Genomic DNA, 20,652 nt, shown 5'->3' with positions numbered 1-20,652 from the left:
TCTAAATTAGCCCCTAGTGCACTTTTGGAAGCTAAAGACTAACAGGCAACACCAAGTTTCTGACTGTGGTAGAAACTTTTCCCGCCCACAGATTGAACATACAGCCGCAGGATTATCATCTACCTTTAAATTAGTTGCTTTGTTCGGATGGAGGCTGACCAGGGCATGGATATCGTCAGTGCAGCAGGTAGGGTGGCACCACTGTCAGGTAGTTTAAAGAACGCACTGACTGCCTTTTACCCCCAAGTAGGGTAACAAATTATGCATTTTTCTTTCTTGCATTAGGGCCAATGGCATAATTGCCATGACACAGAGACTAGCTATTTGGTTGCCTTTTTTATGTGGCTGTTAGTGATTTCTCTTTTTGAGTTAAAGCCATCAGTTTTCCTCAATTATCTTTTAAAATTATAAATGGAACCATTGGTTCTTTCCTTTTTACATTATTGTAGAGGATTTTAGAATTGGCAGGTCTGGAAGAGGAGAAATGGCCCTTCTAATGGCTTTGTGAAAAAAAAAGCACTATCATTATCACCTACCAAACCCTGCTAAAGTGCTCATCTTCGAACTATCTACGGATTTCACATAAGTAACAGTAGTAAGGGTTGTAACTTTTTTATATGAACTGCCAAGTTGCAGCTGACAGGAACAGTACTGTGACCTGATGCTGGTACTGGTTGGATTTCCAGCTAGGTGGTAAAGTTTATCTTCCACTGAAACATCTTCCAGCTCTTTGGGCTGTTTTCTGTTTATTAAAGGACTAAACCATTCCTGTTGGAGATAGCCTCATTGGTAAGATTGTCATGATGAAGTCAACCCAAAACTTTAGATACCATAATTCAACGGATGCATTTGTTGGTCCTGGTTTGGATCACAAGTAGTCAAAGGAGAATGGTCAGAATAATAAAGATGGACATATAAAGAAAATCTAAATTAAATCTCTGAAAAAATATCCTGTCAAGTCTTTGAAAAGAAAAGGAATATAGGAAAAACGGACTCGCCCCATGTCAAATATGTTGTGTTCCTGATTGTAACCCTCTTTAGCAGCACCCTCACAATGTTCACCACACTTATCTTATATACAATCTAGCTATTGCAGTCATGTGCCACAGAAAATACTTTAATAGCTGGCAGAATGCCCCAAGTTCATTCCATTCCTATATTCTGTCAAATTCTTACTTAAAAGAATAACGCCCTATAGTGTTCAATGAGAGGTTCATGAGAACACTGTTGCCATTTAGCCACTGTTTTGTAATGCAGGTATAATTTTTTAGTTTGCAGCTATTTTAAAAAGTGTGAATGTATGAACTGAAGCATTGGAACCTTATATACTCAGTGAAAGATGAAAGGGTTTGCAAAGGAGCACACTCCCTTTAAGAATGCATTATAGTGGTGCTCGAATATGGACTGGAGCATGCTGCTGAAAAATCTATTTCTAGTAAGATTAGAAGCCCCAGGAAATTTGAGATCATCTGGAAACCTTGGTCAATTTATAGGCGAACGAACTTGTAATATATGGAAGCATGGACTGGGAACTGAGGGATACATGGAGGGAGGGCATGAGCCATTCATATGTGCTGTGCTGATGACTCAGAGGGGAGATAGTGGAACAGATTAAAAACATGCGGTGGAAACGTTGCCCCCACCCCCCGCCAACAGCATAGAAAGGAAAGAAAAAGAAACTATAATAAACCCGGGTTGATCATCGTTTAAGTTTGTTTACAGGACAAGTCTTGGGGGCGGGCCAGGGGGTGACAGGTACCTGCAGGGGAGTACTATGCACTGCTATAAGTGAACATGTTGATTTGGCCAGGTGTCTCAGGCCGGCCATACCAACATCCGCACTAAAGCTGTCTCCAACCTGAGCTGCATTGTTGGGTTGGAAACAGCAAACACAGGCTCCCAGTCTCCTTGGGAACACAAATCGAGGGCGCTCATGCGAACCCTGAAGCTGCTCTCATGCATGAGAGCAGCATCAGGATTGGCTGCAGGGGAGTCTGGGAGTCTGTACCTGCAGTGGAGCCACAAGGGGAACAGAAGACTGGCGATGAGGCGGGCGGCAGGCAAGTTCTTTTTTTCCCCTTTTTTTTTCATTGTCACTCCCCCCGCGCCCAGCCAATCTCCACTGACACCGGCCGCTACTGGTAAAAACTATAAATCCTGACAAATACCTTTCTTAAAGTGGAAATCATGCACCTTTAAAATGTTTCTGAAACAAAAGTGTTAACGTGTTTTCTAAGAAATAATTTAATAATGTGGGCAGGCCTAAAGAATGACAACTATGGAGATTTTTTACATTTTATTACCACCCAGGAGTTGGTTCTCTGCCTCTGTGGTGGTTTTAGTTTAAAATACTTATTAGAGAATTGTCATATTGGAATACATATAGACTGGAACGTGAGCTAAAAGAGTGATAACAAAAAAATGACATCTAAACAAAGAATAAATTGCAACTTTCACGGAGAAGGGTTTGGTTCAGGAAAATTGTAATTGAAATATCATCTGACAGAAAGAGAGTGTTCCCAATATTGTTCTGACATATAAAACTGAACAGTAAAACAAATATCCTGCAAAGCACATTTTCTCTTATTGTGTGCCAGCTGATTGTACTTACATCACTGAGCTGTTCAGCATTGGTTTTTGCCTGGACCATAACCGGGGAGTCGACCACACTGGTGAATTTGATGGTGTCAGGGTGTTGGCGGTAATTCTTCTCATCCAGGGCAAATGCTGCCTTCTTGGCTTTCTCGACATCCAGGGATCCAATGGGTATCCAGCCAACGCCTTTCATCCAGCTGTTGTAGTCGGCTTTGTACAAATTCTGCAAGAAAACAAGAAAGGTGCACACATTTCACCTTCTGAGACCTGTTTGAACCAACTAGAAACACTAACCATGTCCATGGCAGCTGCTACTCACGTCGCTCTGGATCTGCATCATGTTTTTGGACAGCTCCACGTTCATGGCGTCTGGCAGGTAGGTGTAGCGGTGAAGCAGGTGTTTGTAGTGAATGTTACTGGCTATGTCTTGGGCTTTCTTTGCAGTGACAACAGTCACCATATCAAGAGGGGTGTTGTATTTTGTTTTTGTCTTCTCGTAATCCTTCCTGTACTCGCGTTCAGACTGCATTTTCGCAATATGCATGTTATGGACCAGTTTGGGGTCATCCTGCAAACTACGGAACCCAACAAGTTTTCCTTTTTGCTTTTCGTAGTCCAAGTGATATTGAACCTATGGGACCATAAGGGAAAGCTTGAGTAATAACGCACTTCATTGTTTAAGTTTCACATGGACATAGCTCTGTTATCTGAAAAAGCACACAATATTCTAACTCTGTAAAGAGTAGAAAGGAACAAGGATCTTCAATAGAAGTGGAATTTTGAGGAACATGATTTCTTTCAACATGGAGTGCAACATCTTTTCTTACAATTTTTCTACCTAGAAATTCATGCTGATCGTGTTTTAGGTCATTCTGCAATGAAGCGGGGCAGGGGTCTAGGTGCAAGCAATCCATTTATCTTACCTTTTATTGCCCAACTGAAAACAATGTGCTGATATGACGAGGATGGTAAGGGGCAGACTTCGATAGCATATGGCCAAGACTGTTTCATAGTCTCTCTTTCGATGGACTAGCGTGAGGTGATTAAGAAACCTGTTGGACTTTCAACCCTTGTGTGCTGTATGATCAGGTACATAATATTCAATGTAAAGGTGTTAAAAGTTGGAGTTATTGCTTCCTTGAGATATAGTGAAACATGGGCGAGAGTTTGTGTGCATGCGGGAGTAGGTGTGTGTGCATGCAGGTGTGTGTGCCCACAGTAGAATATTTCTGTTCCAGAAATACTTAGAGCATCATCAGGATGGTGGGCGAAAAGGGACCGCCGCCATAAGTGCGGCGGTCCCGTGGGGGTGGTTAGGATGCGCCCACCACACTGGCGGGCGCATCCTGTATTTTAAACATTGCGGCGGGCGATGCTTTCAGCATCACCCGCCGCAATGCCAAAAATGCATGTTGTGCATATGCAGGGGGGTACCATAGGTACCCCCGTGTGCCTCTCCACGCCCCCAACATACTGGGGGCCACAACGGGACCCCAACTTCAAAATCCGCATGGTTGCCGCTATGGAAAGGCTGCCTCCCGCCTGCATCTTGATATGGATGGCGGTGTCTAGCAGACACCGCTACCATATTAAACCCTTTTCCGTCCGGTCAACTCGTCAACCGGGCAGAAAAGCGGCGGACGGTCTTCCCGTCCACCGCAGTACCCCCTGCCATACTAATATGGCGGGGGAAATGGGTGGCAGGCGGGGAAGAATGTAGGGCGGATCACCTCCGCCATGCGGGCGGTGGCGATCCGCCCTACATCCTAATGGACCATGTTCTTTAATGCTAGCCTTACATAGCTACAATAATATAAATAGGCCCTGTCATTGGTACCAGTATATTCCCCAACACGCTTTCATGCTCCTGGCGTATCTCATGCATCAAGTTTTCTTTACCCAAATATTCCATTTCAATAAAGCCTAGACCTTTATGATTGTGTTAATGTAATAAACCTCCAAAGAGGATTGGATAGCTGAAGTGTGATGTGCTGAACAGTTGAGAACATAGACCACCCAAGAAGGAAGTTCACAGTTTTTTAAATACGAAAAACAAAAAACACGAACATTGCATAACGCAATACACTGAGAAATGTTAAACAAAAGGTACAAAACCCTTACACATTAAGCGACTTAAGCAGAAATATGCACCATGTAAATCATTAGAGCAGGTTTTCTTTTTCTATTAAAAAAACATAGTACACTAGAGGACAAAATAAAACTCTTTAAGTGCATAAGCGATTTAAGGCTAGACATGAGCTTTTTTATCTCCACGTCCTGACATTTCAATCTGTGATATGTAACACATCCTAAAAGTGATGAAATCCTGACAATGACAGCCAGAAGTCACGCCCTACAGATAGAAATGCCTGACAGAAACTCCGTCAGACAAATATAAGGGTGTGATTAACAACAACAAGAAATATTTCAAAACAGAGAGCTCATTGGCTCAGTGACCAGCATTAAAAATACATTAATAAAACATGCGCATGAAAAAAAAAAAAAAAAACTAGACACCAAACTTACATCACTAGCAGCACGTCTGGCAGCTTTCGCTGCCTTGATAGAAATTGCATCAATCTTGAGGTCATACCCCTTGGTTTTTAATTCTTCTAGTCCTGCTTTGTAGTAATTCTGCAAAAATAATAACAAAAAAGTTTATTATAAGGGTGAACATGTGATCCATATACTGCACATCATACATAACCCCGAATGAAAAGCTTACTTACGTCACTGAGGTTGACAGCATTAACTCTGGCTTGGATGAATTCGGGGAGATCATGAGGTAGGGTATAGGTATGAAGTCTTTTCTCTCCTGCTGCTTTGTATTGAATCTGCAACAGAAAATAATAAGAGTTTAAAGAAGCAGTTGGTGGATGATATCACAATAGATTTTACAACCCAACCAGACGTCACCAAACTAAGAGCATTCCGGAACACTAATGGTTGATGATTGTTGACGATGTAAAACTGGGCAACAGGAGAAGTTACTTCCTTTTTACTGGATGGCCCCTTTAAGTCCAGTAGAGCTCTGGTGTGTGATTATCAGATCGATGGGAGGCATCATGAACAGGAGGAAAAATTATTCTATTAAGAGATTTTGTAAACTAATCCTTAAACTGAATGCTTATTAGACTCTTACTTACATGTGCTAATCTTCTGGAACAACACATCGGCAGATATATTACAGAAAGAAAAAATAAATATGGAAAGAATAAATTAAATGCAATTTATTTTACCCCAGAGACTCCTTAAAAATTATGCTAATAAATAAAAAACAAAATTAAACAAATAAAAAGGTGTTATATTATCTCAAAAACAAAGGCGATGATGCATAATATGTTGTACTTCTGCACTGATCAGCACTAATAGGGTGGCTTCAATATCTAGTGCAGGTTAAATGCTCATTATCTCACTGAGAAGTGTGAAAAGAACCACTCTCCTATGGTCAAAAGAACAATGCAGAAAATCTTTAATCTTCTTGGGTTGAGAGTACTGGCCCCACTGTGATGAGAAATGAATTTACACTTCCGCATTCTTAGCAAGGCATGATGACCAGTTGGAAGAGTAGAGACTGTTTCTGAGTGTGCCCAATGAAAGCACTAACCAGTTCTACTAGGGTTTGTCTCAAAAGCCCACTTGGGTAGGGAACCTCTCATAAGAAGCAAAGATGAAGATCTCAGAGTACCAAATGATCTTGGACTGGTTACAAAGGCTTTCACTTTTATTAAGTGTGTGTCATGTTTTAGAGGATGACTGATTCAGTTCTGATAGGCTTGTCTACAGAAAAGAGAACTCATAAAGATCCTGATGGCCGAAATATTTTCCTACTACTAATCAAATACTGAGAAAGTTGAGCCTTGGAAGACCTGGCTAAATCTTTCTGGCATATTTTCATTGAGACACAAAGCTTTTGATTCAGAGCACCCTTAATTTGTCTGATGTGATTATAACAGTAAATAACTTATACTCTGACCCTATAAATATTGTGAATAACAAAATCAAACGTTATGACACCACAATACCTGGAGTTATAATGTACAAAAGGTTGTTTGCGAGTCAGAAAAGTATTTTTGACTTGGAAAGTAGACTTTTTGATTCAGACGGTGGAGGCAATCAAAGAGGCATCCCCCTCCTCTGATGCTTCATAATGGAATGGGTCAATGGCTTGCAACCTCAATTGTGGCCACAAACCATTGATCAGAACCCCACTTCCAAAAGGATGTGGTATCCATTCATAAAATGAATACTTGTCCGGAAGGACAGCTTCCAATTTGTAGGTTGGGGCTATCAACATTTGGAGAAGACAACAGGAATATGGTCTGCTACATGCTCCCTCAAAGCGAAAAACAGAGTTTAAACTTTTTGTAATGCCTTTTAAAGGACAGTGGCTGCATTCAAAGTAAATGAAGGCCATGTGAAGGACAGTAGATCTCTATTTGGGCATGCACAACCAGTTCAGTGGAATTCACAGTCAGAAATGTGCCTCCCTAGTGTTAAAGGGGCATGATTGTGTGAATGCTGCCAACTTGCCATTTGGCACTGTGACAGATGTATACGTTGGTTGCATCACTAAGTGGAAGGTCTGGCCACAAACTAGTCAGCATGCACAAACTACTGCTTTGTGACCAAATCTTTTCTACATTAGGCTAAATTAGCTTTATTTCTTAGACAAGGTGGAATAAACAGTCTTGCCATACGTTCACCATCATCCCACCATGGGAAGAGAAATATGTATAATAAAGTACTTATCAACATTTCTCTCCAGAGCCTAAAAATGTTGACATATTAACTATTTGTCTGGAAAGTAGATAGGCTAAATTGTCTTCAGTGGACCCGGGATTTGCAATACTGTCTCTTCACATAACACACTCCAAGAACCAGAGAGCCTGTGTGTGCTGTGGTCTACCCTGGTAGACTTTCCATGGTAGAAAACATCCAACAGCTAGAACATTTTAGTCCATCAGCTGTACTACAAAAAAAACAAATCTTAAAATAGCCTAGTGGTGTGTTTGATCAATTGTTTTACACAGCAGTACAACATGTCTGAGAGTCCCTGGACATATATGTGGTTTCATCTCTGAGCATTCTGGTAATGTTTCTGTATCCCACTTCTTGTGATATTTTAAGGTTCAACAATGTAGTCTTTTTTTGCGTGGCCTGCAGCCGAGAGTAATGGCTGCAACCTAACTGAGCTTCGGCCAGCACGAGAACATCCCATACTAATCCGGTCACTAATCCGTAACAATACTATCTCATAAGACGCTTTCTATGCATCGGAACACTGAGGGCTCGTCACGACTGAGTTGGGAGAAGAAACGGTGCTGAACCATCGATCTATGGGCGTGAGACAAGGAGCGGCCTGCGGCCTTGCACGGAGCCGCGGTCTTGCGTAATCAGGCGGCGGCCTTACAGCAGTGAGAGGTGGGAGGCACTGGCCTAACTGTAGGGACTGTGCCCGGGCGGCTGCTCGGCGCGACGCCTTCTGGCGCTGGGGGAGCCCCCGTGAGACCCGCAATCATCACGATGACTCCAGGCACCTGGGAAAGGCCCGGCTGTGCTCCGTGGTCCCCGTCCAGTGGGCCCTCGCAGCTCCACACGGGAGGGAGCCTGCAGAGCCCAGACACCGGTGGCGTCCGTTGAAACGACCAGGGCCTGGGCACTGAACATCTGTGGCCCCCAGGTGCTGTGCAAGAAAGGGAAACAGTGAGGCACGGTACACCAGAGGCCCCCGGGCGACCTATTTTGCCACCCAGCCTGAGGCCCACACTAACGGAAGGAGCGGGACGTAGAGTAACGCGCTGAGACTCCCAGGCGGGGGGTCCGCGCCCTGGCGGCACGATCCTGCACATTTTCTGTGGCACTTGAGAACCCCGCGCCGTCCGGCTGCAGCGGGCGACTCCTCTCTGAAGATCCAGAACACCTGGCACCCCAGCACCATTGCCAACTGCAGAGTTCCTGCACATAATAAAGGACACAAAGGCACGGGTAGGAGAGACTGAAAACCCCCCACACAACTCCAAGCTTTCAGCCGCAACACACCGATAACACGCTGCTGCACTCGGGGAGGCCACGCGACCCACGTATTTCAAGGGGCCCATTGCTTCGGGCCGTGAATAAAGCACTGGACGACATGCTGCTGGCCACAGATTCTAATCCTACTGTGCTGGGAAATCGCTCTGCCTACACCAGAACCAGAGGCCCCACATAATCGAGCAGGAAACCCGACAGGCCGCAAAGTGACATGCAGTCCGAGGCAGGCGGCGGTGAGTACTGCGCACCACCAACAATCCCGCGGAGAGGGTCCAATGGGGGTCCGGGGTCCACGAGCGACCCAGCAAGCCAAATTGGACAAATATGCATTTTCCAAAGACGTGAAGGACGCGGCTGCCCAACGGGCACCCACAGAGGTCGGTGCCGTACCGGAGGGCCAGCCAGAAGTCACACTGCTAGACATAATGTCCGCCCTGACAAACGTCTAAACAACAGTGGGGTCCATTTCTTCAGATGTATAGTTCCTCCGAGCAGACTTCCAGAAAATGGCCTCTTGAATGACCAAGGTGGAAACCAAGACAGTGTCTCTCACGAAGGATACAGCCAGCCTCCAGTGACAGGTCCAGCAATTGGAAGCTCAGAACCGCCAGATGGCAGCCAAACTGGATGACCAGGAAGGCAGGTCGAGATGCAACAACGTCCGTATTATAGGAGTCCCAGAGTCTAAGGGGATGCCAGCCATGGACCCATACATAGAGGACCTCATCAAGAACCAGTTCCAACCAAGGGGTCTCTCCAGCTTCTTTTTGGTGGAACGGGCGCACAGAATACCAGGTGGTAAACCAAAGCCCGGAGCACCCCCCCCGGCCGATCCTGGCTAGGATCTTCAATTTCACGGACCGTGACGCCATCCTCCAAACAGCAAGAGTGGCTCCACCGCTGCGTATAGAAAACTCCATAATCTCTGACTACACGGCGGCAGTCACCAAAGAAGGAGCTTCCTTGAGGTCAAGAAGGAACTCAAACGCAGAGAACTTGCATACTCCATGCTCTTTCCTGCGAAGCTCCGAGTAGTAGCGGACGGCAAGACCTGGTTTTTCGAGACGCCGGAGAACGCCCATGACTGGCTGGAGGGTTGGCGACAGGTCAGTAGATCAAAAAACGGCAATGAATGACAACAACGCCACCCCGCGGAGGCAGCATCCCAGGGCCAGGGGCACATGGGAGGAGAAGATGACCAGCACCAAAAGGACACAGAGAACTGAACCACTAAGGATGTTGGTCGCCAACTGGAAAGTGACGGGTACCTCGTAGATGGAACATCCACTCACCTCATGCCACGATGCCTTGCCGCGGCTCGGATCGCCTGGAGTGGTCTAGGAATGGCCCACTAGAGACTTACTACTGCACTTAACTTTTCAATTCAGATGCCATACTTACTGTAACGTTCTGACCTCTTCAACGTCTTTGAGTGAAGGGATGTTCGGAGTGCTCCGGATGTCCTCTCCCCCCACACGCAAGTACTGTTTATGGGACTAAAGCACTCTGCACAGTTGGGGTGGCGGGTAGTTGAAAATCCGTCTAGCATCGAGGCAGGGAGGGGAGTGGAAGGGGGGGTTTTGATTAAGGTATTGTTAGAGTTTGTACTCTCTTTTTTAGATATGTTTAACTGTTTAATTCTGGTACCCCACACTTTAGGGTCATGGACAGGGAACCCTTCAACTCACGCACACGACTCCAATGTCCCAAAGTTGCCTCACCATCCCGAGTGACATAGTTCCTGACCCCTCACAATTACGTCTGGATGACACTCACAAGCCCTGCCCCCCTTTACCCTCATTTCATGGAATGTTAATGGCCTAGGCAACAAAATTAAAAGAGGACTAGTACTACACTATCTTAAGAGACAAACTCCATCAGTGGTCCTCCTACAGGAAAGTCATTTGGTGGGAACCGCAACTAAAGCACTGGACAGATGGGGGTTTAAAATGATAGTGCACTCTGAAATCACTACGGGATCTAGAGGGGTGGGGATACTGATACGAAAGAGCTGCCTGTTAATAATACAGAGCACCCTGACGGATGATCAGGGGCGTTTTTGCGCACTTTCCTGTCAGTGGGAAGGACGAGCTTACAACCTAGTTTCCGTATATGTCCCCCCTGCGCTCCATAGTCTGGCCCTCCCAGCTCTCGGTAAGTTCCTACTCACATTACCCCCCTGGGGAACTGGTTATAGGAGGTGACTTTAACGCCGTTCTTGACGCCTCCTGGGATAGGTTGCCACCAAGAGACCAAGGGAACCCCCTCATACATCTGCGTGACTTCACGGAAGATCTGGGGCTCGTGGACTTTTGGCGTGCGCGACACCCCATGAAGCTCCAATACACATATCACTCAGGAGCCCACAATAGTCTGTCAAGGATAGATTATATCCTTTCATCCCCGACAAGCCTTGCGGCGATCACAGAGATCACACACCTTCCTAGAGAAATATCTGATCACTCCCCCATATCGGTCACCTACACATCGCATCACACTGGATGTAGACGCATCTATACAATTTACCCGGGGTACTTGAAGGTCCCGACTATTAGGAAACAACTGCACGAAACCACGAAACATTACTTCCAAGAAAATACACACTCTGTGACTTCTCCTAGTACTCTATGGGAGGCATACAAGATGGTGTTGCGCGGTCAGGCCATATCCGCAATAACTTCACACAAACGAGACAAGGCCCAGCAAATGCAAGAACTTGAGAGCGCAGTTAGCCTAGCCGAAGAAGAACATGCAAGAGCCCAGACTGACGAGACAACACACACTCTAACTTTGGCTAGACAAGCTTACAGGGACTATGCATGGGAGGATGCCAGGGCGAAAGCCACAAAAACGCAACATACGGTTTATGAGGTGGGGGACAAGGCCGGTAAGTTGCTGGCCTGGCTAGACAAGAAAGAACGTGCAAGTCGCTGGGTGGCTCACTTACACTTAGCTTCTGGGGAGGACATAACGGACCCACAAGACATAGTTGCAGCCTTCGCGTAACATTATGAGGCAGTGTACACACCCACCACAGACGCCACGGTAGAAGAGAATTTGGCCTTTCTCAAAGATATCCGTTTGCTAACTCTGACACCCCAGGACGCCGACGCACTGGACGAGCCACTCACGGTGGACAAAATTACGGCAGCACTTAGTGGGCTGCAATCAGTCAAAGCACTAGGTCCCAACGGCATTCCCGCGGAACTCTACAAAACAGAAGCGGAAAGGCTGGGGCCTCACTTACTAACAATGTATGAAGACAGTCTAGATAAGGGAATACTCCACAGGGATCAGAGGATAGCGACTTTAGTGACGATCCCAAAACCTGGCAAGCCCCCTCAGGACTGCACCTCCTACCGTCCAATTTCACTCCTCAACGCGGAGGCGAAAATATTAGCAAAAGTACTAGCCTCAAGGCTCCAACCACACCTCACGTCTCTCATACACCCTGATCAATCCGGTTTTATGCCGGGCCGCAATACAACAATGAACCTAAGACGGCTCCACGGTGTAATGGCCCGAATGTCCACCATCCAAGAAGAGGCAGTCATCCTATCATTGGACGCCAGTATGGCCTTTGATTGGGTAGAGTGGCCATTCATGTTCACAGTGCTGCAACATTTTGGCTATGGCTCCAATTTTCGTGCATGGGTCCGGTTGCTATATACACAACCCATGGCACACGTAGTGGTCAATGGACGCATATCTGAGGACTTTCCTCTGGGGCGCGGGACGAGAAGGGATGTCCCCTGTCCCCGCTCCTATTTGCCCTGCTGCTTGAGCCCCTTGCGATTTGGATAAGACGCGACCCGGTGATACGGGGACTGCGATGGACGGAAGGGTGGGAGGACCGTATATCACTGTACGCAGATGATATCTTACTATACATGACCTCCCCCAGCCACTCAATTAATTGTTTATTAGATATCTGTGCATCATATGGCAGATACTCAAGCTACATGATTAACTGGGCGAAATCGGTTTTATTTGTACTCCACGGCCCCCCCCGCGCCTGCCCAGGGGAGTAACGATACAACTTGGGAAAGATGGTTTTGAATACCTGGGCATCCACATTACACCAGACCATACTCAATTCTACGAGCAAAATCTTGTGCCCCCTCTCCTGAGACTTAAAAACGACGTAAAACACTGGCATGCACTACCCCTGACCCTCCTGGGCTGTGCAGCCTTATTCAAGATGATGGCTCTCCCGCGGTTCCTGTACGCCCTACAAAATACACCTACCCCAGTCCCAAACTCCTATTTTAAATCCATCGAGGCTGAGGTGGGACTGCTCCTCTGGGGTGGAAAACCCCCGCATAGCTCTATCTAAACTCACTAGGAGCTGGTGCGATGGTGGAATCGCCTTGCCCAGTATACAACTGTATTACTGGGCCTCACAACTTATAGTAGTGAACCACTGGCTCCATGCCCCGCAGGAGGAACCAGCCCTCCGGCTTGACAGGCACACTCTTGGGGCCGACGGACCCCTGGTGGCGCTTTACAACAAGAACAAAAAAGACGCGTGGATTGGCCCCACTGCACATACAATATATATATGGTTCGCGGCGCAGCGAGCGCTCGGCTGGGAGGGAGTCCTCACCCAACTCATACCACTGTGCGACACGCCAAAACTAGGTATGCTCCGCTACAGCAAAGGTTTCGCACAATGGGACCTTATTGGTATCTCGAGAATTGGGGACCTCTGGAAGAAAGGAGAGGTAGTGACGTTTGCCCAACTCCGAACAACATATAAAATGGCTGACTCAGAACAGTTTCGCTATACACAAATTAAGCACGTACTTACAAGGGCCATACCTAGAGGCGCCGATCTCCCCGAATCATCGCCACTCGATGACCGCCTCCTTACAGACCATCTCACTAAAAAAGCCATTTCTCTCACTTATCGCAAACAAATGAATAACCAGAAAGATCCCACGCACACCTTACGAGACAAATGCCAGACTGACCTGGGGGGCATGGACGACCAGGACTGGCAAGAAGCTTTGGCATCCCCGCGAGAGGTGGCAATTCCGTCCCGACTACAGTTGGTGCAATTGAAGATACCACATAGGATGTACTACATAAGAACCATGCTCCACAAAATCGGTCGGACTGGGACACCTCTCTGTCTGCGGAGATGCGGGACACAGGGGACGTTTTACCACACGTTATGGGACTGTCCCAACATAACACACTATTGGGAGGCAGTCATGGAGACAATTACTCGGGTGTGTGGCTTCGAAGTTGCCCCTGAGTCAAGAAGGTGCCTCCTCAATATATGGGAGCCAACAGACCTCAACCACGCAGCACAGGACCGGGCGACCCAAGGGATTACGCTAGCTAAACGCAATATCGCACCGCATTGGGGCGCACCCACTGCCCCCCTACAACAGCACTGGTGTCAAGACATGGATAGAGCAATGGTGGCCGAAAATGCAGTCTTCATACACAGAGGGTGTCCCAAAAAGTGGGAGTGGGTGTGGGGCAAGTGGAATTCGTTCTGCGGCAATATTTGTGCCCCCCCAGCGGAGGAATCAGACCCAGACTTAAGTGACTAGCCCACAAGGACTATTAGAGTGCCGCTTACATGCCCGGGATCAGGGATCCAGACACTTAGATAAGTTAAGTTATGGAATAAGGCAACTGTGTACAATGTATTACCTGTTAAAATACCCTGTAATGAGTGTATCATGACAATGGACATTGCTAAGTGTAACCAGTTCTGTTTTTTGAACTTCTGATAATAAAAAGTTGTTTTTTTTTAGAAAACAATGTAGTCTTTTAAAGCACTGATAATAGACCAGACATGGTCATAAGCTTGGTTAGGCCAACGCCAACCTGGGGTACAAGAGGTACTTGACTAGATTGTCCTACAGGCATATCCCAGTCTCACAATGCTGCAAATGACAGCATACTTATTTCCAGGTTTACATTTTTGGCAAATGCAATCACAATCCGCAGTAAGACATGAGAAGGCAATTTAAAACATGAAATAGTACATATATGAGTTCTGAAAAGTGCTTTGCCTTGTTGATACATGTTTGGCATTAAATAGGAGGGTTGAGGATGCTCTCTGTAATTAACCCCAAAGGTCTGGAACTACTCAATGCCACTACAGCTGAGAGGTCCAAACACGTTTCCATGTTCAAAAACAGCTGAAGACCTATTTGTTTAGTCTGCAGTTATCAGCATAACTTCTTGAGTTTATTTTTCTTTTTTATTTCATCATGTCACGTTTTTCCCTGCAGGGCACCTTCATACAGTGCCAAAAGCGTCGGAATGCCTGTTTTTGAGGTTTAAGTTGATACGCTATGCAAATCTCAAACATAGGATAACATAAGATGTGTACCCAGCCACTGCCATTGCGAGCACTTACATCACTCCTTTGTGCCTGGTTGATTTTCGATTGTACAACAATTGGTGCATCATCGATCGAAGTGAACTTGATGGTATCTGGATGCTGTCTGTATTTTTTCTGTAGGGGGAATAAATGACATAATTTAGCTTGTGTTGTTCAGCTGCATACCATCTTACACAAAACTACAAAGTTATTGAACGAAAATGCGCATTGCTAGTGCATTAGAAAAAAATCAAGCCTTCTGAAAGCATTAAATTAGATCTTGATCTTTACGTTGTAGCCTGTAAGACTAATTGGAGACATGTAGATAGATGACCGGGAAAGCAACACCGCTCCTTGCTTTCTACTGGCTTTTTGTTTTGTCACTCTTATATTCATGCTTTCTATTTGATGATTTTATGTTTAGTCTTTGTCCTTCCCATGGCACATACCTTGTTTGCCATTGCTCTGATTGGTCTTTATATCCTTCCACATTGGGTCTGCTTTTCTAGAAAAAAAATATTTTTCTAAAAGCACAGAGTGCATGCATTTCCCCAGTTTTCTGTGTTTTCACACTTCTTCCAGAATATTTCTTTCCATGAGCCTTCCATGAGAGTGTATGCATTTTTATCATTGTGTTTGTTCACTTCTCGCAGTCCATTTCTATTCCTAACATTATTTAAAAAATGTATTTTTCACTACTTTGTCCTTTTGTACGCTTTCTCTTTTATACAGCTTCGCCAGTTGAGCCGCTACCCCATGCGCTGTAACCAATGTTGCTCTCTCTCTTGTGTGTTCACTTCACCACGTCTCCATGTTGCTCTATCTCCGTTTGCTTCCCACTCTCTGTATTCCTTCCTCCACCTATGTCCTCAGTGATGTTTCTCCCCTGCACACCCCGTGTTGATTAAGCTCACCCTCTATGTTGCTTCCCTATTGCCCTCATGTTGTTTTCCTACCCTCTGTGATTCTGGCCTCTGTGTTGCTTCCCCATCTGCATTCTTTTCCTTAACTGTTTACTTTCCCCCACCCATGTTTTTGCCACACCTGTTTGTGTCACTTTACGTTGTTTAAAAATCCAGCTCGGATCAGTAAATAAAAAGCGGGAAAATTGCTCACGTCATTTTGTAGGTGCGTGCATGCTTTCTGTCTGTTCCTATAAAATAAAGCAGCCGGCTGTGTACACTTTTTTTCCTGTTTATTAGTCATTCTGCACATCATCAGAGATGTTGTGCCGTATGTCTAAAACCACTGGAAAAGACAACAGGTCCCAAGGGTGAGACCTATTGACTGATTGGCTTTGCGAATGTTTGTTATTATTTCTAATTATTTGAAAGAGTGATGTTCATTAGAAAAGTCTGCAATTTAAATAATCTGCAAATATTTGTGATAGAAAATTGACAAAAAACACTGATTTCCGTAATGTATATTTTAGACGCTGTTCAACAATATTTTAGAACATTATAATGTTGCTATGGCTATCGATTGCAAAGGAGCGCCATAGGGTTTATGATGGCTAGTATAGACCATTCGTTCCAAAATTCGAATATTTCTCTTTTGCTTCTTTGCTTTCTCACTTGCTCTACCAACAGGGAGAAAACTCCTTGCGCATCAGAGACAATCTAATTATTGTTGTCCCAAAACAAACTTATACTGCAGGTGTTTGTTTCAGAAAAAAAACATTTTAAAAAGTGCTAACTGGGACAAACAAAAATGGTGCCTTCTGTTCAGTTTCGTGTTTTTTCAGCAAATACACCACACAGAAAATGCACTGAAGGCACAGAGCTCCCTATCAGGCAGGTAAGGGTTTCTCACTATAGCAATCGGTCCTTCCTCAGGGTCACTTGGTCTGGAGGGTTGGCCACCTCAATGAAGCATTTATGCCTTGATTGCAAGTACCCCAGAGGAGTTGAAGACAATTATTATCCCAGATAAAATCCCATATCACAAGTTTTGGCATTTATATGTGACATATTTATCACCTAATATGAGTTTAGCCCTTCAATATGGAGCATAACATGCAGCCGGCAGATGTTGGTTCTTTCCACACCAAACCTTACAAGGCATTTCCCCAACTATCTATGGGCAGTTTTGACCTGACTATATTCACCTCTAGAAAAGTGCATGATTGCAGACTTTATTGTACGCGGACACTACTCAGTGCAGTAAACCCCACACGATTTATTATTGAAATCCCTGCAAAACATAGGTTTGTGCAAAGGTAAGAATTATACAAGCCTTTGGCAATCAAATCTGTTGGGCCTGATTAAGAGTTTACTGGATGGCGCACTCCGTAGCAAACATGACGGATATCCAGTCTGCCTTATAACAGGTGTATAATAGCTCATTCCAGCTACGGCCTATGCAGGTAAGAGCGGGGGGGCCAGATGACGGGGGATTTCGACGGACGATGATAAGGGAAAATGGAATAATACAAAATGTTCACTCGTGATCGTCAGTCGAATCCCCTATCCCCCCTGGCCCCACCGCTCCTACCTGCACAGGCCGCGGCTGGAACATTCACTTGTAAGATGGCGGACAGGATATCCATCACGTTTGTGAGGGACTACCCGTCTGCCAAATTCTAAATCAGACTTTATTTTCTCATTCAAGAACCAGAAATCAAAAACAGAGTTATCTCATTCAAGAAAACAAAAACTAACAACAGCACTTCAGAAAGTGGGCAAGGTTTCGTTTAGACAAGGGCACAGCTAGGGACTGGTATGTGGAAAAGTGAAACTGTTCTCAAATCTAAAAATGAATTAAGTAAAACTTCTGATCACAACATAAAAAAATGATTCATACTAGTGCTGAAATTAGAGGCAGCTCCTCATCGCTCACTTTCTTACCTCATTGAGGATCGCCGATGCTCTCTTGACTTTCTCTACATCTAAGGATCCAAATGGCACCCAGCCACATCCTTTTACCCAGCTATTATAATCAGCTTTATAGTCAGCCTGGAACACAACAAAGGAAGATTGAGTAAGAAAAGTGTTTAAATTAATTGTAACATGTACACTCTACTTTCTACTGAATTCAACTTATTCACTAAACTTTGATTTCAGGACTTCTCTGGTGTCTACCACCACAATTCAACAAAGTATAGCATGAGTAAATACAGTTGTACAAAAAGGATGAAAAGTTAAAGGCGTGTTCTGATCAGATACTCCAACAATCTATAACTTTTAATACATTAAGAAGTAGCTCTGTCTATGCCAGTTGAAAATTAGAAACACATTTTTAATTCTTTGCTATATTATGTTTATTACAGAATGGAGTATCAAAAAGCATTTTGCATTATACTACACTTCAGTTTGAGGAATTGAACGCAGCGATCAGCATATGTTCTCACATAGACGATACTGGTGCGACAGGCAGATGACATGAAGCTGGTTCTCTGGAAAAAGGACTCTAGTTTACTAAAGAATTTTTACCCAGCTGTTCTCTCTCCAGCTCCTTTAATGAGCTTGGTTGACCTTTCAATTTTAATCCTTCAGGAGGATACAACTGGTGGACTGCCAAGGCACAATCTTCCTTTAATATAAAGGCTAACAAATGAACTTTTTGATCATGTTCTTTGGACATCTCTGATAACCAACAAATTCATGAATTTGAAACCTATTACTATTGATCATCTGTCACAAAAATAGCTGTATTCATGAGCCTAAGTAACACACCAGAAATAATAATACTTACATCACTTTGTAGGGTGTATGATTTCTTTGCATGGGCCACACTAACACTATCAGGAGGATAGAAGTATTTATGATGCAAGTGCTTGTAGTCTATGTTGCTGGCAATAGCTTGCGCCTTCTTAGCCAATGTGACAGGAATCATGTCCAGAGGAGAGGAGTACTTGGTCTTCATTTTTTCGTAATCTTTTTTATATTCAATCTGTGGAACAAAAAATAACAATTAAACAGAGCAAAACCATTTATTTACCTGCAATAAAGCATTTAAAACACTCTCTTAGAAGCCCTTGTGCCACTGTTTGATTGTTCTAATTATTTCCACTTCTAACCCCTATCACCTATATTAATATAATATTGTATGTGTGTTTCTGCGAGTGTGTCTGTTTGTCTGTGTGTGTAATATACTGGAGGTGCTCTGTGAGAACAGGCAATATTATAATAATAAAATATAGTAATTTAATGTAATAGTGCCCATAAACATATCTAAACTTTGTACCAATTTGATGAAGTGCAATTCCTTCTTTATGACAATCATTGCTATTTATTTTCATGCTATATCTTTTCTGAAATTGCTTTATTGGCTTGAAATAGAGAGCAAGGCTGCCCACATAGTCACAAAGTAACCACAGCACTATAAATGTGTGTGTCCTGTCCCAAACCTGAAGAACAGAGATGGCCATACACCATCTACAAAGAGGCAGACAAATTATTTCTCCAAACTGCTCTTAAAAGACAAACCAACTTCACATAGTGTACAAACCCAATCCCAAGCCCTAAATTACATTAAAAAACTCCTGTCCAAAACACAACTACCAAACCACTAAACCAATAAATATATCAACAGCACTTCCAGTCACAAAAAGCTCAGTACACTTTAGTCCCAAAGTGAAGGATCAAACTTAGATATCAAAAGCGGCCATTAACCCACCGTCTTAAAGCTCGCTAGCGGACTGCTATACCACTAGACACGAGTCTACCCAGCCAGTTAGAGCAACCGCAAAACCTAGTCCATATTGGAATAAAATATATTCAAACCCAAGGGATAACCCTAAAGCTTAGTCTTTATTAGAAACACAAACGCATCCCCATGTAACTTGCACCAAATCTCCACAAATTCCACAAACATCATTTTCGAAATTATAATGTTCAGCTTTCCAGAACTGGGCCCCAATTTGCAGTGACAATTCACTTGCAAACAGTGTAAAGGAGGGTCGTAACACCAAGTCTAACAGACCAATGCTACATTTAGTCTAGAAAGCAGGTACTTGTTCCATAACTGTCAACAACAAGGGGCACCACATGATCTACCCTAAGATAGAACCCTCCAACCTGCAGTGCATACGGATCAAATCAAGTCCCAGTTCTAGTAGGCAGTACACAAAACTCAGTACCAGTGAGAAACCATTTAATCTTAATCATCACAGTGTGGACCACTTACCAAGGTACATTACTCATCATCAAACAACTTTGACTAAGGCCACCTGCTCCAAGGGACATCACCATCTGCCTGACTTATAGTGCCTTGTCAAACACACTGAAAAACTAGTTGAAGCGGTCCAGATTGAAATGCAAACTCCAATTCCTAGCATAAATTGAAGCTGTAATCTCATGGTGTTCTGTATGACTTTGGTGGCATGTTATACCAGGCAAAACACTGGATCTCACTTTGACAACATCCATTAGAACTTTTTCAGTATCAATCAGGAGGAGATGGGACGGTGATCTTATGCTTTGATACTGGAAGCCCTAAACTCGGAAGGCTATAAAATTTCTTAGCAAACCTGCATGTGGTGGGGAAAGTAAGCCCACCTAGTCTCGGGTGGTTTAATAATGTCTGACCTAATGTTACCATTACTGACAATTCAAAATGGGTTAATTTTTTCTATGACTTTGTGACTAAATCTAGAGGTACCCAGGATGTTTATAGAAGATGAGTCCACTCTTATCTTTAGCTTAATGTATACATGCCTTTGATAGTAGACTGCATCA

General features: G+C 44.3%; 1 protein-coding gene across 50 annotated transcripts in view; it reads right to left on the bottom strand.

The window, feature by feature from the left end:
- The window catches only part of NEB (nebulin), a 392,273-nt gene that overhangs the window by 286,701 nt on the left and 84,920 nt on the right, over nucleotides 1–20,652 (bottom strand). For all 50 annotated transcript variants that reach the window (XM_085645543.1, XM_085645542.1, XM_085645546.1 and 47 more), the window contains 7 exons: nucleotides 18,668–18,865; nucleotides 17,821–17,928; nucleotides 15,011–15,109; nucleotides 5,325–5,429; nucleotides 5,122–5,229; nucleotides 2,915–3,226; nucleotides 2,612–2,818 (listed from right to left, as the gene is read on the bottom strand). In XM_085645543.1, the coding sequence (XP_085501669.1) occupies nucleotides 2,612–2,818; nucleotides 2,915–3,226; nucleotides 5,122–5,229; nucleotides 5,325–5,429; nucleotides 15,011–15,109; nucleotides 17,821–17,928; nucleotides 18,668–18,865 (1,137 nt within the window). The remainder of the gene's footprint in view (nucleotides 1–2,611; nucleotides 2,819–2,914; nucleotides 3,227–5,121; nucleotides 5,230–5,324; nucleotides 5,430–15,010; nucleotides 15,110–17,820; nucleotides 17,929–18,667; nucleotides 18,866–20,652) is intronic.

The sequence above is a fragment of the Triturus cristatus genome, chromosome 3_1 (genome assembly GCF_964204655.1).
Source record: "Triturus cristatus chromosome 3_1, aTriCri1.1, whole genome shotgun sequence".
Classification (NCBI taxonomy): Eukaryota; Metazoa; Chordata; class Amphibia; order Caudata; family Salamandridae; genus Triturus; species Triturus cristatus.
The sequence above is the reverse complement of the archived record's forward strand: the minus strand, read 5'-3'. Positions and strand labels throughout refer to the sequence as shown.